The following is a 25657-nucleotide window of genomic DNA, read 5'->3' as shown; positions in this document are numbered from 1 at the left end:
AAAAAAAAAAAAAAAAAAAAAAAAATTTACAGTAGGGTGTTTATAGCAGCAGTTTACAATAGCCAAGACCCCTGGAACCAAGTATCTGTCAACAACAGGATAAACAAGTCTAATATAGAATTTTATAAAGCAGTAAGAAGGACTATCCTTTTCAAATAGTGCCACTGCTGGATGAGAAAGCGTTTGAAAAGATAAGCTGTAGGAGCCATTGTCATTCAAACCACCACAAAGGCCCATAGTTGCTAACTCGTGGTCAACCTCAAGAACAGAGCAAGTAAGTCAACAAACAGTCAAAAAAAAAAAAAAAAAAAAAAAAAAAAAAAAAACAAACTTCAGTTATGCTGGGCGGTGGTGGTGCATGCCTTTAATCCTAGCACTTGGGAGGCAGAGGTAGGTAGATTTCTAAGTTTGAGGCCAGCCTGGTTTATAGAGTGAGTTCTACAACAGCCAGGGCTACACAGAGAAAAAAAACACTCCACCCCACCCCACCCACACCCAAAAAAGAACTTGAGTTATGCAAGCTACACAATGTCAGTCACAGTTACAGGAACAAAATGGTGGTCTCCTGGGGCTCAGAGATGGGACAGGAGTGTTTATGGATTTATGAGATAAGGAAGTGTGAAGGTTGGTTAGAAAAGTCAAAGCCTCCAAGGCCACCGAAGTGCACACAAGCCTACTTAAGAAGGTAATTTTATGTTGTTTGTACTTTACTAGAGTTTTTACATTTCCTCCTGCCCCAGTCCTAATGAACACCCAAGAAAGACTGACTGACAGGGGAGGGGAGGGAAGACCATGGGCACCAACACAGGTGGCCCCAGTGGCAGCTAAACCTCTTCTACTCCAGTTTGCTCACAGCAAATATACCTGCCTCCTGGCACTTCATTTCTAGCCACTTACCAAGCCCAGGGCACTGGAGCTGAAACTGCTTGGTGAGCACTGGATAGACGCTGACTGCAAAAATTCATGGACACTTTACCTTTGCCTTCAAAGTAAGTGTTAAGTTCAGCCCTGGAGTTCCATCATGTTAAGGAGCTGAGAAAAACTTTTAATTCTTTTCCCCCTGTGCATTAGAGATTGGATCCAGAAGCAAGGTGCATGCTCTGCCACTGGGCTGCCAGAGGCTCTTTTCTAGTGTTCATTTTGACCCTGGGTCTCATTGAGTGGCTAGACTTGGAGCTGGGCCACCAGGCTCTGCTGTCTGCCATTCTATCATCACCAAGTACCTTAGATACTTATCTTGTTGCTGTGATCAAACACCTGACAAGGAGAAACTTGGGGGTGGGGTGCCCCTGACCCCTCTCCCTTTCACACACATGCTCATGAGTTGCCAAGAAAGACAAGGTGAGGACCCAGCCATCTGTGGGTGCTTGTCTGGGACTCCTCACAAGCTCCACGGGCCACCCCAGGGGCCTACTTCATCTGAAAGCACCACAAGCCAGGAATGCATTCAGACATGGCGCTCACAAGCCTGTTTTAGATTTAAGCCGCCAGGGTTGGCCAGAAGAGCTGAGAGGAAGCAGAACAGAGGTTTCCTCCCCTCTGCTGCTCCCCATCAGGCCTCTGGTGAAGGAAGGTGGGACCTTCACCAGCCTCCTCCTCCTTAGACTGGGCTGGAGAACTGGGGACCAACTTTAAGCATTAAGTATGTTGTCTTAAAGTCTCCTCCTCCAGTCCTGGGTAACATTCAGACCTTCTGTGACTTGGCCTCAAGTTTTGATGTTTTGTTTTATTTTGTTTTGTTTTGTTTTATGTAATTTTATTCTATCTAAAATAATTTAACCCCTTTATTAGAGATAAGATCTCAGATTTATATCATTGGTAACAGTTCTTATGGGCTCATTGATCCTAAGGGAGTTTACATCTCAGCAGTAGCTTTAGAAGTGTCCGTAACCTTGAACATTCCAGTCTTCCTGGGACCTGACAACACTGCCCGTTTCAGGAGATTACATCACTCCTTTACCAATAACAAAAGGGCTGGACTGCTGGACAAAGCTGGGAAGGGAGAGAGGCTGGGGACATTTGTTTTGCTTGATGCTCACTGCTCAGGTTCTGGGTGAGACTTGTTTGAGATCTAACATACAGCATGTGACAATTTTCCAACATGACCCATACCCAAAAGACATTTTTTCCTCTCTAGGAATGAACCCAGTGATCTAAATATTCACAGCTACTCTGTGTGTGTCTGTAGATGGAGACAGACACCATGAAAACCTTACGAAGTATTCCCTCTCTTATGAAGACAAGGATAATATAATTATTCTACTAAGCAGAATAGCTTTGCCTGCCAAACAGCTAACATTCTTTTTAAACTTACAAGTATCTGTAACCCTGGGACTACTAAGCAGCCATAAAAACTTATATCTAAGGGTCTCAAAAGCTGTGGCATCAGGTTGCTTCCTTAGACTATCTATGAAAAGTAAAAATAAAATCAAGAGTATCCAGGTGTGGAAGGGCAGAGACAAAGGTAGACAACAGGTATAGGACAAAGGAGTCCCAGTAACAACAGTAAGAACATATTGTCTCAGAGGAACTGGCTTGGAGACCCAGTCTAAGCAGCAGGCACTAGGATACACTAAAGCATCTTCCCACAGTCTTTCTCCCCAGAGTGCACAGCTAAGGGACTTCCCATAGAAAAACTGGCCACGTACCCCAGGGGCTGCTCTGAGGTGGGGCCCGGAATCCATTTGACTAGAAAGGTTTCCAGACTTCCTGGGGTCTGGGCAGAGGTAGGGGAGATGGAGGGACTGCTACACTCCTGCCAACACAGTAGCTCAGGCCATCCTGCCCACCCAGCCAAGTCTGCAGAGCTCAGTGGCAGAGACTATAATGTCTGCTCATAACCAGATGGAGGAGCTCTTCCTTTGCTGTTAGCGATACCAGTGCCATTTTCACGTTCTAGCAGGATCCAAAACTCCCTCCTCCTCGTGGAACAAGTCCCTTGTTTCAGTTGGTCTTTTTGTGTCAAAAAAGAGATCTATGGGAGAGCAGCTCAACTCCAAGGAACACGTGGAACAGGCCTTAGGGGTGAACTTGAGCTTGCAATCTAGTTTATCCAGCTTAATCGAGCTGAACAGGTGGCTAATTTCCTCAGAGAAAGGTCTTCTTAATCACCCTGGAAACAGGGGTCCCTGCAGCATACGTACAGGCAGAATATCCACTCATAGGCTCACTCAAAGCTTACAACATTCCCTCCCAATGTCTTCCTATGGGAGACTTGACTGTCAGCCCTCTTAGGAAGGATCTCTGGAGACACACATCCCTACCCCACCTGTTAGCTTTACTACAATGCTTCCTTAGGACTTGATCAGAGCCCTCTTAGACCCTGTAGGATTGAGACCTGGAGTCCAGTCTCAGTACCTTACCTTATCCTGCAACTTCCTGTTTGAGTTTTCCTCATCTCTCAAAGAATCTGGAGTAGTGACCAGTATTCTGGAGAATCGGTAAGTTTCCACCTTCCTGGGGCTCGCTCCTCTTTTCCCTCCAGCTGAACAGTGTTTCCAGCAGCACAAGGATCCAGGGTGTAGGGACATCTTGCTGGGGCCTCCACATGCTATAGAAGTAATGTGCCTTCCCAGTGAGGAACACTCCACACATTCAGAGGTTAATGAAAGGAAAGCTCTTTGACAATACTACACAACTGATTCTAGCTAATATACACAAGGGGACCAGCCTTGAACACAAGTTTTGACCAGCTTGTGTAGTCTTCAGGTTTATTCACTCCACACATGCTCTCATCCTTTTTCAGGTCTCAGCCCCAGGTTACACTTTGAATATAAACAGAGACAGGAGGCTGCAAATTGGACACTTGGACAGATGGAGGTTTACACAGCAAAGCTATTGCCAGAATTATTTTAAGTGTTGTTGAATAGTTACTCAAGTTCATCTTCCTACCAGGCAGAACTATGCTATTCCTGATAATAGCACAGGGCATAAAATGCCAGATCACGATTTAATGGCTGTCGGGACACTGCACTGCCCCTTACACCCATGTTATTTGCTATGGGGATGGGCCTAGTGTGTGGGTGTAAGTCAGGGTTGTCCCTTGCTATGGGAATGAAGCCCAATTGGAAGTCAATTTTAGTGAACAAACATTAACAGAAACATCCTCAGCAAGCCTAAACCTCAGCTGTGGTACAAATTTTCTATAGTTTCTAAAAAGGACAGTTAGAGTTAAGGCCTTAGGAAACGGTTACCTGGCTAGCCTGCCATTTTGTGTTGTTACTAATGGTATAAGGAAACTTTCTCATATGCTGTTACTAGGATGTTCTGTGCTTTGCTGTTCTTGGAAACCAGTCGCAACAGAACAACAGAAGTCAGTTAGAACTGCTTTGTATAGTTAGCCACTATAAGCTTGGACCTGAACCAACTGCCCAGCAGCACTTCCTACAGGGCTGTATGAGCTTTTATGGCATTTCCCTTTTATAAGCTGCCCCTGGGATGGACCCCAACATAAGAGAGATACCTGCACCAATGTAAGAAACTATTTGGAGTAAGACTTTCATTTTGAGTAGGGACCGAGTAAAGTTTAAATTCCTAAGATCTCTTAGGAACTGGCATGGCACTTGGCAGAAAGAGACATGTCTGTGGGTAACTGGCATCCTGGGTGACAAGTTAAGATATAAATATTAGACAAGTCCCATCCTGGTTGAGACATTAAGACATGAATGATATAGGCAAGTCCCCTGCCACAGTTGAATACCCCAACTCCAATGGGAGCAGGCTAAGTGTACAACAGACATGTTCCCAAGGAAATCCCCTACTCCTAAATCCTGACTGGTGAAATAACTTGGTACAGATGTTTTTAAAAGCCCTATGGGATCTTGACACACCAGTCATTCCTAAGTCTGACATGTGGCCCTGATCAGTCTTGGGGTCTGGTGTTCAATAAACCATTCATGATTTGACTGCGATCAATGTCTAAGTGGTTTGTGTGGTGATTTCCAGACTCCCAACTGTTAACACACTAAGATCTACTTTATTTCCTAAGCAAGTTTTTCTTTCTATCTTTTGGTTTTTCAAGACAGAGTGGCTGCCCTGGAACTCAGTATGTAAAATAGGCTGGCCTCAAACTCACAGAGATCCAGCTGCCTCTGCCTCCCAAGTGCTGGGATTAAAGGCGTGCGCCACCACACCAGGCTATGGTATTTGTTTCTTAAAAGTAAACCTCCCATTAGGGGATCACATATCAAATATCCTGCATATCAGATACTTATGATTCATAAGAGTAGCTAAATTAGTTATGAAACAGCAATGAAATAATTTTATGCATAGGTGTCACAACACAAGGAACTGCGTTGAAGAGTTGCAGAGTTAGGGAGGTTGAGAACCATTGTTTAGCACATCAACTCTATTGTATCAGGTTTCTCCTGTTCCTTTCCACTTCTTGATGGTCAGAAGCAGGCGCACAGCCACCAGCCCACCGCATGGAACCATGGGCGCTCCGTCCCACAGGATCTGGCCAGCCTGTAGCCATGCAGCTTGTCAGGCTCGCCTTCAGGTTTTTGACCCTAAAACTAGGCCTTCATGACAAGGAAATCGTGACAGCCCAGCTGGGTAAGGGGTGAGGCCCGTGCCTAGAAACAGCTGGGGAGAAACTGACTGGTGCGCGGCCACTACCCATGGAATGCTCGTAGCCCTCAGCTTTATGGTCTTCAGTTAAGGCCTCAGAGACACACAGCAGCTCTAGCCTCTGGATTTTGGACCCACAGAGAAGTGCAGCAATGTAGCTTATGCCACCAAGTTTTGGGTTGATTTGTGAGAGTAGTATTAACTAGGTATTCCAACAGAACACAGGAGAAATCCAGTTATCTCAATAGACAAGAGGAAAGCATTGACAGAGCTCAGCAACTAGTAAAGAAAGCCAAGTGTAGAAAGAAAGCTGCAGGGCTGGAGAGATGGCTCAGTGGGTAAGAGCACTGACTGCTCTTCCAGAGGTCCTGAGTTCAATTCCCAGCAACCACATGGTGGCTCACAATCATAGCAGCGGGATCTGATGCCCTCTTTTGGTGTGTCTGAGAACAGTGACAGTGTACTCACATACATAAAATCAATAAAATCTTAAGAAAAAAAGGGGGGGGGGCAGGAGAGATGGCTCAGTGGTTAAGAGCACTGACTGCTCTTCCAGAGGTCCAGAGGTCCTGGGTTCAATTCCCAGCAACCCCATGGTGGCTCACAACTATGTCTGAAGAGAGCAATGGTATATATGCAAACAGAAGGTCCTTTCAGAGAAGAAAAAATATATGTATAATATACACATGCATGTATGTATATATACATAACACACATACACACACACACACACACACACACACACACACACGCATGCGCACATAAACCTTTGGCAAGTATAGATTTTGTATTGTCTTCCTCCTCTCCTTTCCTCCCTTTTGACTTGGCTGGCCTGGAGTTCAGGGAGTTCAGGTAGCCTCACCTCTGGGGTTCTGGGATTAAAGCCATATACCACCATGTCTGCCTGGCCTTATCATTTCTTAGCATTATATCGTTGTGAAGAAAAAAAAAGTATATACAACAAGAAGGTAGATACAGGTCTAAACGAGTATTGTTAGATGGAAGGCTGCCAGATGCTATATCAACAATAAAGATCTATTTCGTTTTCTTTTTGTCAAGACTAAGTAATTAAACACTGAAAACATAAAAGTTACTTTTCAAAGTGAAGGCATGGAACAAACTATTTTTTTTTTTTTTTTTTTTTTTTTTTTTTCGAGACAGGGTTTCTCTGTATAGCCCTGGCTGTCCTGGAACTCACTTTGTAGACCAGGCTGGCCTCGAACTCAGAAATCCGCCTGCCTCTGCCTCCCAAGTGCTGGGATTAAAGGCATGCGCCACCACCGCCCGGCATGGAACAAACTCTTATACAAAGTCTTAATTGAAGGTTGGTGAAATGGTTCAGAAGTTAAGATTATGTGTTACTTTTGAAGAGGACTTGGGTTCAATTCCAGCACCCTCAAGGTGGCTCACCACTGTCTGTAACAGGGACCCAGTGCCTGTTAATTGGCATCTAAAGGCATCAGGCACACATTGGTACACAGATATTCCTACAGGCAAAATCATCCACACATTTTAAAATAATAGAATAAAAAACCTTCACATGAAGAATAAATCCATGAGCCAGACACAGAAAACAGACATCGTCTTCCATTTGGGGGGCTGATACACAGGGGTGATGAATCCAAGGCTGTTCTATTTGGAACAAAGAAAGAGGAAGAAAAAGAGCCAATAAAAAGAAAAATAAAGCTATCCGGAATTATGCATGGAAAGATTGCCTGTAATGCTGTGGACTCTCACAACACAGCCACAGTAGTATAATATGGCGGCAGACTTAGAGACCCAACAATAAATGTACACAGTCATACTGATCCTCGACATAACAGCAAAGATAACTGATGTGTGGTGGGAAGCGGCTTTTCAGGAAACAGGAGAAATGATGTGAGCTGCAGATAGACTTGGCACCACACTACACACATGTGCTCTGAGAATCATATGTGAAAGGTGGCCATTACTGAGGACTAGGAAAATGCTTACTTAGAAGCACAAGCCATAAAGAAGACACATTAATCTAGTTTGAAACGAGAGACATCTTTTCCAGGGCTGGAGAGCCACTTTAGTGGTTTAGGGATTACTGCCGATTGTGGTGGCACACACCTTTAAGGAGGCAGAGGCAGGTCCATCTCCATGAGTTCTGGTTCAGCCTGGTCTACATAGTGAGTTCCAGACTAGCCAGGGCTACATAGTGAGACCTTACTTTAAAACAAAACAAAATATAAAGTGATTACTGCTCTTGCAGGGGATGGGCTTTCAGTTGTCAGCATGTACACTGGGCTGCTCATGGTTGCTTGTAATGATGGAGGATCCTCTGCCCCCAAAGATGGTATTGGTTAGCCACCACCCACAAAGCAGACACACTATTACGCAGGTGAGCATCTTTCTTTTTCAAAACAGGGTTTCTCTGTTGACCAGGCTGGCCTCAACTTGAGATCCACCTACTTCTGCCTCCTGAGTGCAGGAATTAAAAGCGTGTGCTACCGCACTCAGCTCACATCTTACTCTCCAGCTGGTTTCTTTACACTCTCTTTATGCTGGTTAATCCTTTCCACCTACAGTATTTTATGTTCTGCTGTCCCTCTTCCCTTAAGCTCCCTGCCCTCATTTTCTGGCTCACAGCCGTACTCCATTTTTGCTAGAGAATATTGAAGACTTGAAGCTATGTCCCATTTGTCTTTGGGCCTGCATTTCTTCATTGTTTCTTGGGGGTATTGAGGATTAAATCCAGGGCTTTGATTATGCTATGCAAACTCTCTGCCGCTGAGCTACACCACTCCCCCCTCTCTTTGAGTAAGTGTTCCCAATTCTGTCCACTTCTTTGTAAACTGCACTTTCTGTACAACTGAAGTACAAGGAGGTATATGCACTACAGCTTTGTTGTCCATTCACCAGTTGTTGGGCATGGAGGCTGTCTCCATTTTCTAGCTACTGTAACCTCTGAATGGAATCAAGGTCCACTTCTCAGGGGACAAGGGACCAATGCCTGCTACTCTAAGCCTGGCTGAAAATCTAGGGCTGGGGAGGTAGTAGTTGGGGAGGTGGTAGGCCCATGCAGGGACCGGATTTCTGATGGTTAACTAAATGGACACAGTGCCGGGCGGTGGTGGCGCACGCCTTTAATCCCAGCACTTGGGAGGCAGAGGCAGGTGGATTTCTGAGTTCGAGGCCAGCCTGGTCTACAAAGTGAGTTCCAGGACAGCCAGGGCTACACAGAGAAACCCTATCTCGAAAAACCAAACCAAACCAAACCAAACCAAACCAAAAAACACCTAAATGGACACAGCAATACACTGCCGTAAACACCTACACTTATATCTATCTGTAGACAGAGATGCCTCCCCTCACAGCATGCAGAGAATGAGGGAGAGTTGTGGGCTCAGCCCTGAACAAGCCACTTAGATGCCCTTCCGCCCCAGCCTCTAATGCTCAGAGCATACGGTGGAAGAGGGGTGTATAAGAGTCAGAAGACAGGTGAAGGGCTACAAAGTGCCATCCCCTGGATTTCACATGGCAATATCACAGCTTGGAACAACTGCGGATGTCTGTGCTGGCCACAGGAGACCAGCCTGTGAACAAACATCTGGGGAGGTGTGTGTGGTGGGGCTTACAGGACCTTCCTTCACCTCACTCACAACTACTGCCGATTCATAGACTCCAGGAGTGAGAATCACTGTCTTTAGTTGTACTCAAGTTGAAGGCGGTTTCACACCCATGGAGACATACATGGAACTGGTGGATCTCTAAACAACAAATGAATTGAAGAGATTTGTGAGGAAGTAGGCAGGGGCGGTAGAAAAATGGGAGGTGAGAGCTATCAGTATGCTGGGCTTACCATCTTAATTCAAAACTAAACCAACTAGAAAACCCAGTCACGTTGTAGCTTGGCGCCACCTGGTGTCTCTCTCTGTTTTTTTTTCCAAGACAGGGTTTCTCTGTGTAGCCCTGGCTGTCCTGGAACTCACTCTGTAGACCAGGCTGGCCTCGAACTCAGAAATTCACCTAAGGCAGAGTTTTTCTAAGTAGTCTTGGTTGTTCTTGAATTCACTCTGTGGAACAAGTTGGCCTCAAACTCAGAGATCAGCCTCCCTCTGCCTCCTTAGTGCTGGGATTAAAGGTGTATGCCGCAACTACCTGGCTGACTCTAAAGGTCCCTAACTATGCCCTAGGAGAGACTCTTGAACTCAAGTTGCAAAAACTCAAACCAGAACTCCATATTGTGAGATTGGCTGAATTACAAAACACTCACTTCCAGCCTCCGAGAGTCCTAATACAAACTGAGGAGTTAGACCTCAGACTTGACCCTGCACTGTTTCTTTTAAGAAATGCTTAAGTTTAAAAATGACTATTAGGCTGGAGAGATGGCTCAGCGGTTAAGAGCACTGACTGCTCTTCTAGAGGTCCTGAGTTTAATTTCCAGCAACCACATGGTGGCTCACAACCATCTGTAATGGGATCTGATGCCCTCTTCTGGTGTATCTATCTGATGACAGCTACAGTGTACTCATGTAAGTAAATATACCTTTAAAAAAATGACTATTGTGTGTGCATGACGCCTCTGTGGGCACACACATGGAGACACAACTTTGGAGAGCTGGGTCTCTGCTCCTGCCTTTATGTGAACTCAGTTAGGCTTGCAGGTCAAGCACTGCAGATGTTTGCCCTTTTGGTATACACTTTATATATCCTCCCTTGGAGGCGTGTGAACCAAAGTATCTCCCTACTTCCCAGCCAGTACGTATTTTTCATATTGTTAAGTCTATTTTTGTTTTTTGTCTTTTTTTGAGACAGGGTGTCTGTGTGTAGCTTTGGCTGTCCTGTAACAATATGTAGACCAGAATTTCTTTCTTTTCTCTTTCTTTTTTTTTTTTTTAAGATTTATTTTCTTGGGAGTGGGTGGGTAGGGGAGCAGGGCGGGAGGGGGGGAGAGGGTATAGGGGATTTTCAGGATAACATTTGAAATGATGAAGAAAATATCTAATAAAAAATTGAAAATAGGGGCTGGAGAGATGGCTCATCAGGTAAGAGCACTGACTGCTCTTCCAAAGGTCCTGAGTTCAATTCCCAGCAACCACGTGGTGGCTCACAACCATCTGTAATGAGATCTGATGCCTTCTTCTGGTGTGTCTGAAGACAGCTACAGTGTACTCATATAAATAAAATCTTTTAAAAAAAATTGAAAATAGAAAGATGTATTTCCTTTGTGTATTGAGTACACTGTAGATGTACAGATAGATGGTTGTGAACAGGACCTTCAGCAGAGTAGTCAGTGCTCTGACCCACTGAGCCATCTCGCCAGCTCCAGAACTGTCATGAACTCACAAGAGATCCACTTCCCTCTGATAGCTGAGTGGTGGAATTAAATGTGTGCTTTGTTATACTTCACTCAATCCTTCTTTAAAAAACCCCAAGATTCCCAAAGGTAGGTGCCACACATGCATGACTTACCAGGGAAGTAGTCCAAGACTGTAAATTTTTTTGAAAAACTTTAAATGGCAGGTTCAACTGCCCCTCCCCATACCTTATCAAGGCAGGGACTCACATTGCCAGGTTAGCCTTAAACTCCCGGCCCGCACTCTACAGTATGGAGTTGTCCAAGCATTCTCCCAACAGGCTCGTTCACGCCATTCTTATCAGCTTCAACTATGGCTCTTCGGGTTTCCTATCATGGTTCTGGGAGGAGCTTTAGCATGTTACTGTGACGACTTCACAATTATGGTCCTTTCTTGTCTTACCACGTATTTTCAAAGAGCTGACACGTACCCATTTTGGGCATAATATCTAATTAGTTTGTGATGCTATCAATTAATCTTAGTTTAACTATTATTATCCTGAATTAACTTACTACTAATCAAAATTATTGAAATATTAATTTTGTCTAATGTACCCATCTAAAAGCTATCAGCTTCCCTTTAAGTGTGCTGTTAAACTGATAGGTGGTAGCAAATGGGAGGCAGAGGCAGGTGGATCTCTGTGAGCTTGAGGCCAGACCTGTCTATACAGTGAACTCCATGATAGGATCACACAGTTGAGACCCATTTCCAAAGTAAATCTTAAAAATTCCATTTATTTTATGTGTGCATGCATGTGCCACAGTACATGGATGTTAGGGGCAGCTTGTGGGACTCAGTTCTCCCCTTTCACTGTGTAGGTTCAAAGACTGAACTCAGATCATCAGGATAGATGGCAAATGTTCTTACTCTCCCAAGCCTAATGGGAGCACCAAACCCTGATATTTGTTTTAAAAAACGAAGCAGATCCTGTTCTATGTGGTTTATGCTCCTGCTTCATCTCCCAGTGGCTGTGACTGCGAGCGTATGCCAAATGCAGAGTGCCTGATTGGTAGCATCAATAGCAAACACTCCATTGTGATATGCGGTCTGGGCTCATCTAGCATTTACTCTGCAGGTGTTGGAAGGGTTTCCCATAGATCTGTTGGATGGACTGTGTCCTTTCCATTTCCACATCTTCACTCAACTGGGGAAGGCTCAGCTTCCATCACATGCTGGGGCAGCTATAGGATTTAAACTAATGAGGTCACTATGGAGGCCTGCTGGGTTGTGAGAGACACTTTCTTCAATGTCATCACTGGTAAGGCGCTCATGCTCCTGTAGGCAACCCTACTCAAACTAAACAACAAAAAAGGAACCCAATGTGACCACTCCCAACAATTTGCACTAGACACACTGGCCAGTGTAGTGAGGCAGAGGAGAGACTGGAAAAGAAAGAGTGCCATGAAAATCTGAGGCTGTGAGCATGCAGCTAGATCCCCTGGAACCCAGTGTTAGAACAGGGGAGACTCCATCAAACAGTATTCCAAAGGCCAAGCATCAGACATACCACACACTTACCTGCATACCTTGAGTAAGGAACAGGCTGGCTGGACGGCTCCCGAGGCCACCCTTGGGATGGCTAGTTCCTCTCAGCTGTTCTCTTTACAGGCTTCACAGGTTTGCGGGTTCTCAAGGTGTGCTATGGACTACACCAACGAGCAACAGGTACCCAAGTATGTAAATTACTATGTTTGTTACCATGACCTGCTAACAAATTACAAGGTGGGTAGGTGACAGCAAACATTGTTAGTTCTGAGTTCTAAAAGCTCAAACTCAAGGTGAAGGCAAAGACTTGTTTCCCAAAGAATGCAACATAGCTCCTTTTGAAACTGCCCATTCTTATCTTGAGCAAAAGGTTGGGAAAACCCTGTATTGGGATGAGAATCTGGAGCCTACAGGTGTTAGCTCCCACATGAGAAAACCTACATATATAGAAGGGACTGGGAGATACTTTACTGCCAAGGTCTAGAGTGACCTGAATCCAAAAAAGAAATGGCCATCTGAGTATCACCCAAGGCTGGGTAGAGAGGCTGCACAGGCTCACTGGCTGACTAGGATCCTCACACAGTGATTTCCTGCTTCCTCTACTCACTGGACTACGTGGAGCCCACTGTTCTGTCACAGCACATGTCTTACCCTTCCAGGTAAGGTTCCAGTCTACACTGTGGCTCTGACGACCTTGATGTGAGCAGAGCTTCTAGAAAGCTCATTCTCCAAAAAAAAAAAAGGGACCATGCTTTTATTTGAGACCATCCTTGAGATGATGCCCTAGTATGAATGGAGGATGCCAAGTTCTTTAGGGCCCAACAGCATCTGTACCAATCATGACAGTTTGCCCATGGGTATTTCTGTTAGAAAGCAAGTTCAATGGGGTTTAAAGTCATTGTTACTTCATTTGCAACAAAGACCATCTTTTAAATTACAGCAGTTTCACAGATTACATGGCTGATAGTAATACAAGACTCCCGATTTCTCTGGTGACTTGGGAGAACACAGAGGAGAACTTGGCAACACAGGTCCCAAGTCGGCATTCTTGTTAAGTTTTGTCAGGGTGTCCTAGGCTGGCTCCAAACTATCCATTTAGTGGAAGGTGACTTTGAAATTCTGATCCTCTTGCCTCCATCTCCCCAGCGCTGTAGATGTAGCTATGTTGTAATATCCACTTTTTTTTTTTTTTTTTTTTGTTTTTTTGAGACAGGGTTTCTCTGTGTATCCCTGGCTGTCCTAGAACTCACTTTGTAGACCAGGCTGGACTCGAACTCAGAAATCCGCCTGCCTCTGCCTCCCAAGTGCTGGGATTAAAGGCGTGCGCCGCCACGTCTGGCTGCAATATCCACTTTTGTGTGGTTCTAGGAATCAAGTCCAGGGCTTTGTGCATGTTAAGGGAGGCAAGCAGTCTCCTGATGAGCCACCCTGCAGCCTGAACACTCCTTGGAAGTGACCTGGGTAACTATCCCATGGGTTCTATGCACTTGGGAAAGAAGCACACACAGTTGATGCATGTTCTTTATTGGTTCCGATGGATTAGGAGATGTGGTAATAAATGATACCCTTACATTTTCTTAACCAAAATATAACAAGTATTTACACTCAGTAAAAATACAAAGCATACAGAGGCACTGTCTTTCTAAAAGACATAAGTTTAAGAGGCATCAGAAAGTAGGAGACAACATTGCTTGTGACAGGATGCCTTACAATCAATGAATTGTGCAGATAATTGTCACTTGATCATAGCAACTGTGCAATTTTGCTTTTGTTTTTGATAAACTCACATTTCAATTTTAAAACATCTATCAAGTTCAACTGCATTCATTCTATACAATAAAAATAAAGAGGCCTTTTAAACAACAAAAAAGTTAAAGATGACTGGGGCTCAAGTTTGATTTGAAAATGTACTTGACTTGTCTCGGTGGACCCCACCTAGCGTGCAACAGAATGCTGCAAGGGCACACCCAGTGTCTTCTAGAATGTTCCCATCCAAATCATCACTGGTTTGAGTGTTTAAGGAAACCTTCCTTCCTTTTTCTTTCTTTGTAATTCTATAAGGCGACCCTATGGCTATTCCTGCTCTTCCAGCTTGGGAGAGGTCATGGAGGTAACCAACATGCCACCCTCATGAATACTCTCTGAAGCATTTTTCCCCCAAAGATCATTTATAAAGACATCAATTAGAGGAAATGAAATCTGGTGACTCCAAGTAACCTTGCTGTAAGCAGTGGCTGGATTCACTAATCTCTTAATGGTTTACTATGAGATTTTGTTGAAATTTATTATTTGGCAAAACTCTGCACTAAAAGTCTCCTGCTTTGACAGTCTTGGCAGGTGCTGGGCACTAGTCTGTTTAGTAATGTTGCACACTTAGAACAAGGACAAATGGGGGCTTAGAACTGGAGCAAGCATGGGCTTTAAGGCTTCCCTTGCTCTAGTCACCTAACAAAGTAAAAAAAAAAAAAAAAGGCAGACATGATTTTTTCAGGGACTCATATACATCAAACTACAAAGCATTTGGTTTTTATTCTGATCAATGTGATCAGTTGGTCTGAACACTCACAGATAAAGCTTGATTAAAATCAAGGCAGCTACACAATGCAGGTTCAAAGCCACAGATCTTAACTCTCTGTGAAAGACATTTAATGTACACCTTTAAGGACCAAGGCAGGCAAGGGTCCATCTGTCTGAAGACCTGGTAGATAGACAGACGCTGTGCAGACAGCACATTTTTCTGGAGCAATGGATAGAAAATGGTGACAATGAGTACTCAAACTTGGATTACAAAGGTGGATATAGCAAAAATATTTCTTTTGTTTTGGACATGAAAACAATCTGCAAGTAGGTGAATAAAAAGATTCACAATCAGAAAACAGCACAGTTCATAGGCCAGATCAGTGAAGCATGGCTGTAAAGCGGCAGCTTACACTCAAAGGGTCAGTAAGGCTGTGCCTCACTGCACTGCTCGGCACCTGGGCTCAAGTCTAAGGCTTTTGGGTTACTGTCTCCCCAGGGGAATCTTCAGCCATTATGCTTCCTAGAGACAGGCATTCTGTGGGAAGACACAATACTGTTACATTTGGAACTGTTCTGACTCTCAAGTGATTGGACAGAAAAACAGGAAGAGAGCGCAAGGGAAAAGTACAAACTTGAAAAGGCGGTTGGTCACATGACTGCTCTGTAGCAAAGCTGTCATGGTCAGTGCACTTTCAATGGCTTTGGCTTTTTTTTTTTTTTTTTGTAATTACAGAAGTTTATGAACTCTTATTTGCCTTTACATTAAAAAGCAAATCAAAACCTTTAAATATATATACAAAATGTTATACTTAACTTGTAAAACTGTGAAAAGTACACTTTTTTTTAGTAAGCAGTCACTGATTTGAATTATATAGTTAAGAGTGCCATGTCCAGGAGGTCACAGAGGATGTCCTTTCCAGGATGAAGTCCCCTCCATTGTTTTAGCCTCTCTCTCTTATGGGAGTCTACTATCTCTTGGGGACTGAGCTCTGTGGAGGTCTTAAAGCTCAAGTTCAATGACTGCACATGTGGTTGTGTGCTGTAAAGCCACAGCACAAGCCAAGGGAAACTTCACCATTGCATCCATGATACCTTTTATTTTTCTTATTATTTTGTGTGTGTAGGGGTATCCTGACTGCATGTATGCCTATGGGCCACATGCATGCAGTGCCTGTGGAGATCAGATGAGGGTGTCGGATCCCCCTGATGTGGAGTTACAGGCAGTTGTAAGCCACCATGTGAGTGCTGGAATTAAATCCAGCCCTTTGCAAGAGTATCTTCGCCATCTCTCCAGCTCCTACAATATTTCTTTTAAACTAGGGATTTCATACTTGTGTTGTGAAATGGTAGCTTAGGGTTTCTATAGAAAGAAAGCTCTTGAGAAGCCACTGCCAGGGGTTTGTAGTATCCTCACAATTGGGTGCAACATGATGTTCATTTCAGAAACAAGTTCAATGTTAATCTTTCCTTCTTTGGAAATTAGAGTTCTCTCTTCCTACTTGAGCTTTGTTCTCCTTTCCGAAAGACTGCTGAGACCTCTGTGGCTGCTGTAGCCCACATCATGATGAGCTGGCCGCTTGCACTGCACCTGCACGGGTGTCTTGTTCCTGAGTGTCTGCTACAATGCTGTCACATCTCCGTACCTGTGTTGGGATGACATCTGCTGCTCAGACCACACACAGACAGCTTTATAGACTAAGACAAATAACAGCTAACAAGAGCTTTTGAATACAAACAAAACCACAATACTTGAAATAATAAGTTACTTTTCAAATACACAAGACTATCCTTGGTATTGGCAGACATTCTGAATGTGTCCTTTTAGCCCAAGCTATGGCTTGGAAATAATAATAATAATAATACCACTATCTTTAAAATGACTCTCAAAAAGAAAAACTTATAGTGATATACAGGGGGACAACTCTGAGCTTGAATGTGGTCCCAAGGCAGGAGTGATGTGCAAAGTATAGGCTGAGATCATGTGCAACACCCAGATAAGGAAACTGCACCTGCAGGGACAGAACAAAAGGAAGCACGACTCAGAAGAGCTCATCCCCAGAGCCCAGTGTGGAACCCTCAGCATTAGTGGCAGCAGCAAGCTGATGGCCTTGGCCTGCAGACCCACGAGCTCTTGTCCATGGTCCTGACTTCCAGTGCTCTCCAATGCGCTGTCCAAAGGCTAGACTGCTGACACCTGCTCGTTTTCTGAAAATAATGAAGACACAATTAGCCAGCACATCTATCTGCTAATGCAGGTCAAACAATAACAGACAGGTTATCTGCTACATAAGAAGCTTTCTCTAGCTAAACAAATCTTGGTAGATATCCCCATCAAGGCTCAGGTTTGACTGTAACACTGAGGGCTAATAGAAAACTGGAAATTTCAAATTTAAAAAATTGTTTCACACTTATTTTGTGTCTGTGTGTATGTGTGTTTGTGTGTGTACATAAATGCCACTGTGCACGTGTGAAGTGTCAGAGGACAATTTGCAGAATTGCTTCTCTTTTTCTGGGGATAAAATTCAGGTCATCAGGCTTGGCAGGAAGTGCCTTTATCTCCTAAGCCATCTTGCTGGTCCCTGTAGTTTCATTTTTTTTTTGGTGTGTGTTTATGTGCGTGTGCATGTGTGTGAGTACATCCATGTGTATAGGTGTTTGCATGCATGTGTGAGTATATGTGTGAATAGATGTGTGTGTGTGCATGTGTATGGAGACACATGGATGGAGGTTGGCATCTGATGTCTTAATGGATGGATCACTCTCTATTTTACTTACTCCCTATACCCAGACAGGATCGTCTGGTGTCCTGGAGCTTGTTGATCTGAGTAGTCTACATAGCCAGCTTGCTCTGGGGATCCTGTCTCTGCTGGGATTTTGGCCAGTTTTTACACGGGACTCTGAATTCTGATCTTCAGAGCCATCTTCCCAGATGGTTTTAATGTATCATTTTACTACTAAACTGTTTAGAAGGATAGAATATTTATTTTTAGCGTTAGACACTGCCTTTTAAACTTTTGCTACAGTTACAAAATTCATTAAGAGTTTAGTTCCTCTGAGGAGCTAAGCCAAGAGTGTCTTTTAGACAACTGTCTTTTGTAAAACCTTACTCAACAGACATAAAGTGTCTTCTCTCAGAACTCTCCTACTGGAAACTCCTACTGTCTCATTATCAAAGATAATGATATTCCATTTGAGCTGGCATCAGAGCAGTGGGCACAGAGACAGCAGCCTGATTGTGTGTGTGTGCATGTGTACAGTGTGTGTGGGGAGGCCAGGGAGTACTTTTTGTTGTTGGTTTCTCCTTGTGTGGGTTTGTGGGCCAGAAAGTAGGCTGCCAGATTTGCACAAGTGCTCTTGATGGGTTCAACAGAATAATAAATACATTTATTTTCTTAGTAGTGCTGGCGACTGACCCTGGGACCTCATTTGTGTCAGCCACTTTCTCACTGAGCTATATTCCTAGATCTCAGTTTTTAAAAAAAACAAATTTAAAGAGATTAAAAAACATTAGAGATTATCACAGATACCAGAGAAAAGACCCTTCTATGCTCCACAATCCACTTAAGAGCCATTGAGACAGTTTGTCAACGTACCATCTGCTTCGCTATCTGCATCAGCCACATCTGCTAGTTTGGGATGGCTATGCCTTTGAGGCTGGGATCCAATCTTCGAGGGAACCCAGGCCGAGGTGTGGCTACTGGGAGGAGCTGGCGGCAGTCTAGACAGGCTGTTAAGCATCATCTTTGATCTCTGTACTGCCACACTATAGTCTGGAGGTTTTAGGTGCGGGTGGGGTCCTTCCTTTAGGTCCGCTAAAGAAATTCCCAGATATCCTGGAGGAGTGGGAGGTGGCTCCCTATACCTATCACCTTTCTTGGGTGAGGTGACACAGTACACTGGTGTGAAAAAATAAGCAGTGGAAATGTTAATGGAAAAACATAAACAAAGGAAAGAAAACCCCACACCGAACATCACAATGGCAAAAATATAACTTAAAAACAGACAAAATGAATACACTTAAATACAATGATAGTAAACTAAAAATGTTCTTACAAACACTAATATTTAAACCTATCAGATATTGTAAGAAAACTCTACACACAGACAGCTACATGAAGCCAGAGAATAGTGACAGAACATCTCTCCTTAGGCACAGCCCTCACACCCAACAGCTCAATGAAGCCCTCACGCCTGAAGACAATCAGTCACAAACTCACTTCCTGTTGGCTCTGAGTCACAGCACTGGCACATGGTTCACAGACCGTCTTCGGGTGTTCAGGGTGGACACATCCCAGTCCAGGCATGCAACCAATGCCTTCCTAGTGTAGATGAACTCTTTGTGGTGCCTTATTTTTATTTTGAGAAGGCTTTCTACACAGCCGTGGCTCTCAGAGGTCTGCCTCTGAGTCCTGGTGTTGATATTAAAGGCTTATGCTGCCACCCTTGGCTAGGGTCTTACTTCTTTTTTTTTTTTTTTTTCCGNGACAGGGTTTCTCTGTGTAGCCCTAGCTGTCCTGGAACTCACTCTGTAGACCAGGCTGGCCTCGAACTCAGAAATCTGCCTGCCTCTGCCTCCNGAGTGCTGGGATTANAGGCATGCGCTACCACGCCCGGCTTAGGGTCTTACTTCTAACTCCTGTTTTCTGATTAAAGTGTAGAAAAAACCCTAAGTTTAGAAAATGTGACCTTAAGAATGATGATAACTTTTCTTTTTGTTGACTGTATAATAAACCCCTGGAAAGGGACTAAGCTTCAAAAAGTATCAGAACAAGGAAGAAAGGAGTGAAGCCCGCTCAACTATCTATTGATTACACAAAGAACATCTAAGACACTGCCAACACATGAGCAGAATGGATTTAAGGAGTATTAAATAACTCTCACATCTACATCGCACATCACACCATCACAACAAGAGCTTTGTCCTTTGGGTTCCTAGTCTTCTACCAGTAAAACTCAAAAGTAATGTAATGTCAAGGTCAGAACAGGCCTCTGCTTTCATCTGAGAACAAGCAGACATGACTAAGTATGGCAGTGGAAAAGTTGTCAAGAGAAGAGAAAAATGAAGAAGGATTTACCCATATCACCAAGAAGTGAAAGACATTAAAATTAACACTCAGAGGGACCTATGCTTATACATTCCTAGAATCCTGAAAAGTTCTAAATAAATCCAAGATATTACAAGATTAGCACATTTGATGGTTATTTCATGTAACAGGGAAGTAGAGATATTATGTGAAAGTACTCATGTAATTCAGGGAATAAACAAATTGATGACTAAATATATTGTAAAAGCTCACTAGACAGCAACCCTCACATCAGTTGACACCTGGTGATGTGCACCGGGCTAGGTCCACAGAAATGCCTGGGGTCTCTTTCTGTCTCTGTGGTGCTGGGAGTACAGGGTCCCCCTTAGTACACCTAAGACCTACTGTATCAGAGTTGGTTCAATATCTTAGCAGTCTCTCTGCCTGAAAAGTAAGAGGACCTGTTGTTTCTGTCATAGCAACTGTGGACTCAACAACTTAGAGATCAATACAACAATCTTTTCTTTCCCTGCACATATTTCTATATGAGTATATACTCTGGAACTTTAGAATAGGCATCACCGAGGCTTTACCTGTGGGTCTGTGTGTTCCATGTGTATCTGACAGCAAGTGTATTTTCTGTTAATATTATTGTCAATTCCCTTTTTGTTTTATAAAAACAAGGACATGCATGACAGAGAAAAAAACAAAACAAAACAAAACAAACAAAGCTCCGGAGAAGCCACAAATTTTGGAGCAATAAATTGTGGAAGGAAGAAAAAGAGTATAGCATGAGAGAAAGAATAAGATCTGGTAAAGAGGGCTGGTGGGATAGCTCAGCAGGTAAGAGTTCAAATCCCAGCAACCATCCGTAACAAGATCTGACTCCCTTTTCTGGAGTGTCTGAAGTCAGCTACACTGTACTTACACATAAATAAATAAATAAATAAATAAATAAATAAAAGAAAATTACCCATTCTTAAAACAAACAAACAAACAAACAAACAAACAAAAAACTGGTAAAGATAGCCCCGTATCTCTTTTTAGGGGGAGGGGCAAATAATGCCTTAACATCAGTGATACAAAAAACCTGCACTTACCAATCAAGCCCTTGTCTGTACTGGAAGTGACAGTTTTATAAACAGGGTCAGTGGTATCCCTGGGCTCCAAGCCATCAGGTGCCTCTGCTGGTGCACTTTCCAACACCCTCCGCTTAACTGTCCCGTAGTTTGGTTCACATGTGTCAGAGAGTGAGCTGGAGGAGGCCCAACTCTGCCTCAGCTGGTTCGTCTCTAGGCTGCCTTTGCACTGGCCACAAGTTCTTGAGCAGCCTTTAGGACAGGCACAGGGCTCACAGTCAGTGGGCTCAACTTCTGCAATAGGGTCATCTAAATGCATGTGTCTGTAAGAATTCAGGAAGTCCCAGCTTTTTTGATTTTGAAGGCTTTGGAAGTTGTCATGGGAGCTGCTGGAACAGGAAGTCCAACTGCCCCGCCCACTGTCAGCTGCTTCCAGCACAACATGCTCATGAGACATCTCTTCGCTGCTCAGAGAAGATGAGACAGCTACACCCTTGATAAGACACGGCTTTGACAGCATCCACCTGGAAGTGGGGACAAACAGATGAGCAATGAGTAATCTGGTGGTATACTGGAGACTCCTCAGCACATGGCCCCAGGACACACCTGAATCCTTTGCTAGCCAATGTTTCCTCCAAGAAATCCTGACTGACTTTAAATAAAAGTACAAGATGAAATTTGACATCCTTTTTTTTTTTTGAAGGAGGGACAGACTCAATTGTGCTTTTCTTGAAAGTCAATTTTTTTTTTAAGAATACAACAATCTCAATGTCAAAGGGCTAAACATGGGAATTCAGACCAAGGCCTGGCCCTACTCTCCTAGCTCTTGCATTGTGCTGGACATCCATGCTGGCCTGGAAGTCTGCTGTATGGTGCACCCAGGAGCCACACCTCTAGTAATCTCTAGTAACAGCAGCAGGTGCACAGTATTCTTAGTGAGTGGCGCGATACATGGCAGAAAGTAACCTGAATAAAGAGAGTTCAGGAACATACAAAAAGGGTATCTACCAGGTGGCAGCTGCAGTGGCAGGTGGATCTCTGTGAGTTTGAGGACAGCCAGGGCACACAGAGAAACTCTGTCTCAAGAAACAAAAACCAAACCAAACCAATAAAAAAAAGGGAACCTGTGTATCTCTCAAGTAGCATGAATTTCCACACATGGATGAATGCATGAATGCACAAAGGGCATACATGTAGCCTCATCCTCTTACACAGTATGCCATAGACCTAAGCTACTGGGGGACGGTGCAAGTCAGGCTCTCAATGCTGCATACTGGCTCGTTTTTGAGGCAAGAGCACAGACATGGATGTTTACCCGTGAGCAAGCTGACTGTGGTCTGAGATCCCGGAAGGGTGATCTGTCTTTTCCAATGCCCCTGTGGGCTCAGGAACTGCCAGACTGTGGGAGGAACAGCGTTCATCCTGCCCAGCTGCAGACATGGAGTCAACAGAACCATTGCTCACAATGCTGGACCGAGAGGAGATTTCACTGTGGCTGGAGTCAGACAAGTTGTCACATTTACTTGATGGTGTGAGTGTATAACCTGAATGAGAAGAGAACACCCATCAAACTTCAAAAAAGGGGACAAACAGGGGCAGCCGTGTGAGACCAAGATAAAAATGAAGGAAAACAAACAACAAACAAACAAACCCAAAGCAGGAGGGAATGCCAGGATGCATGCCTGAGGATGTAAGGATGGCAATTTCTCCATTCCTTTCCCCATATAGCCAATTCACCCACCACCTACAACCACACCCACAGAACTCCACATTGCAGAAAAACGTCAAAATCTAGTATTACTGTCCCAGAATCACATACTTTCTCAAATTTTCAGTAAAACAAGAGCAATAAATATGCTATAAACATTAACAAGCACACATACTTCAGTTTTCAACCTCATTTTAACTCTGTATCCCCTTCTCTGACATGAAATATCTCATGGCCCACCCCATGGAAGCAACACGCAGGCTCAAAGAACTGTACTTGGAAATCTTCAGAGTGCATTCACTTACCTCAGACAGTCTACTTACTTTACCCAAGTCTTTTCCCAAACATAAGACCACCATTTCAAGCAATTATTTGTGGTGATTCTAAGAATACAATTCATGTATTCTTGCACAGGTTGGGCAAAGGCTCTACCAGTGAGAGCTCCAGGTGATTTTGTGTGCATGCAAATTACTGGTATATGTCTATGTTCATGTGGGTATGCGTGTAAGTCCGAGGTTGATGTAAGATGTTTTCCTTGATTGTTCTCTACCCTATTTTTCTTTTAAGACACTGAATCTGTAACTCATCAGCTGGCTAGCCAGAGGGCCCAGGTATCCTCTCATCTCTAGCTCACTGACCCATGCTAGGGTTGTATAATGCACAATGGATCTTTACTTAGATGCAGGGGATAGGGATTCAGGTACCCATATTTAAAGGTCTTCCTAGCCCTGTTTCAGTTTCTTTAAACAAACTGTTTGGGATTTGGACATGATTAATTTTGTTAAGAATTAAATAGCTGAGCATAATGCATGCCTACAGAGACCTGTCTGTTTTGGAGGGATAAAAGGGTAGGGATGGAGTAAGGTGAAGGATCCAAAACCACATCTACAGGATGATGGCTAAATGGACAAAGTGGTCTACAGCAAGAAATCATACTTGGGTTTCAGAAGTAAGAGAAAATGCTGCAGCAGCTCCACAGAAGGTGGGTCCTTAAGAAGCACCAATGCCTTCTGGTTCACAGGGCAGAGTGAGGGGTGACAGGTGACATGAATTTTGGATCTCTAAACAGAGAGGTTAACATCACTACAGAAGAAATGGAGGCTCCTGACCCTTAGTAACACACAGAATGAGACAGCAAGCTAAGTGCTACGGTCTCCTTAGGCCTTCAGGGTTTTGGCATGTGTGACTAAATTCACTGAAGAAAAAATGGCCGTGAAGCATCATTTTTGAGAGATGCCACCAATCATTTTACAGAAAAATCAAGATCCAGAAATGTGTGACTTACCCCTGGGCTTATGGGCCAACAACCCAGTAAGACAGACAAGCCAGTGTTTCTGACTTTCACACATGGCCTTGTGTTTGAGCTCACTGTCAGTGTCATCAGTGCCATGAAATGCTTATTCAGTTTTTAAGAAAACCAAGACAATAAATATGTCAAATGAAAAATCAAACCAGTTAACCACCTACTTCCAAAAGAACCATTGCCTTTTCACTGTACTGAATAGACTTGATCCTTATGTCTGTCACACCAGAATTCCTCACAGGGAACTGATGCTAAGAGTTGCCTGGAACATTTATTAAATGACACACACACACATCTGCACCCATCCATATGTATGAGATCTGGGTGGGACATGGTCATTTCACTTAAAAGTTCCCAGGTGATTCTGAACCTGCTGGGGTAACGGCCCCAAAGTTGAGGCAGTAAGATGGCAAACAGCTTCTTAAGAAGCTTTCCTGATCGCTTCACTCAGTCTCAGCTGCTATCAGAAGAAAATACAGCAAAGTACAGAAAACAATGGATAAAATTTACTAACTCAACACAGCAGTCAGAGAACATATGTACAAGTGAGGCACAGTAAATCAGTATTTCTTAGAGGATCTACAGTATGCATAAAATGCTTAATAGTACTTACTACATCGTCTGCCCAATGTCTGACAGATGGCTGAGTTCGAGCTACATTTACATTGATAACTTAAAACAAGTTTAACACTAATGTTAGATAAGAAACTTTTCAGAGAGTCTTTCTCCTTTTAGTCTTGAACCGCGTACAGAAGCAGCTGAGCGCGGTACTTTGGCTTTGGCTACTCGAGTCGTAGATGGCATTCCCTCTCTCATCTGTGATGTTGCTTCCAACATCCTTCACTTTCTCACAGCTGTCTGTAGCTTGATTGTGATGTGCATCCTCTTTCTGGTTGTTGACTAGTCTCTCCCTTGAAAGCGTTCTCTCCCTAAATCTTCTAAACGGGGATGTCATCCTTCTCCTGGTAGTGTCCTCACACCTTGTCCTGTCTCTATTCTCCTCAGTGGCCTTCTTGGTCCTGTCTGTTCTTTTGGCTGTGCTCCCAGTAATCTGAAGGATTTTCTTTTGCAAGTAAACCCCACCTATTCCGGGGCAGCTCTGGCCACTGATCTTGGTGCTGGGCTCACGGGGAGGGGATGAGGAAGACCCTGAGAGACGCAACAGGATGCTGTGATCAGATAGGATACTGCCAACTGGAGGGAGAGATGCAAAAACCCTGACATGGTCAATTAATTCTTTTCAACTAGTCACAATTAGCTTGGTTTACATAACATTTCACTATTTTAAAATTTTATCATCTTGACAATATCTAAAGAACTGAACTATAGTAACAGTTTTTTAAAAAAAATAAATTAAGAAACTATGGAGCTATAGCTATTGTACATCATAAACACCTCTGTTACTACAAGACAAGAGGATAGACATTACCTTGCTCAGAACATGCTGACAAAAAAATGTGGAAAGCAATCGATACTGGTAAAGATTATAAAGACAAATATTACAACAATATCTGGTGATCTGAACCATCCCTTAAAAGGAATAATGCTTTAGAATTTTCAGGAGATTTTAGGTAAAAAAAAGCTCAGTAAAAACCAAATAGGACACACACAGGATCTAAGGACACCTTTATAAAGCACTGTTTCTG

The 25657-nt window shown here is 43.6% G+C and overlaps 1 protein-coding gene across 7 annotated transcripts in view; it reads right to left on the bottom strand.

The window, feature by feature from the left end:
• Positions 1-13782: 13782 nt before the first annotated feature.
• Positions 13783-25657, bottom strand: part of Rapgef6 (Rap guanine nucleotide exchange factor 6) — a 175851-nt gene continuing 163976 nt past the window's right edge. For 2 of the 7 annotated variants that reach the window (XM_029483206.1, XM_029483207.1), the window contains 4 exons: positions 22316-22544; positions 21022-21524; positions 18491-18793; positions 13783-17102 (listed from right to left, as the gene is read on the bottom strand). In XM_029483206.1, the coding sequence (XP_029339066.1) occupies positions 17077-17102; positions 18491-18793; positions 21022-21524; positions 22316-22544 (1061 nt within the window). In that variant the 3' untranslated portion in view covers positions 13783-17076. Of the gene's footprint in view, positions 17103-18490; positions 18794-21021; positions 21525-22315; positions 22545-24521; positions 25206-25657 lie in introns of those variants that run through there. The other 5 variants (XM_029483209.1, XM_021175412.2, XM_029483210.1 and 2 more) reach the window with 4 other exon arrangements.

This window comes from Mus caroli, chromosome 11 (genome assembly GCF_900094665.2).
Source record: "Mus caroli chromosome 11, CAROLI_EIJ_v1.1, whole genome shotgun sequence".
Classification (NCBI taxonomy): Eukaryota; Metazoa; Chordata; class Mammalia; order Rodentia; family Muridae; genus Mus; species Mus caroli.
Note: the sequence above shows the minus strand (reverse complement) of the source record. Positions and strands in the feature narration are given on the sequence as shown.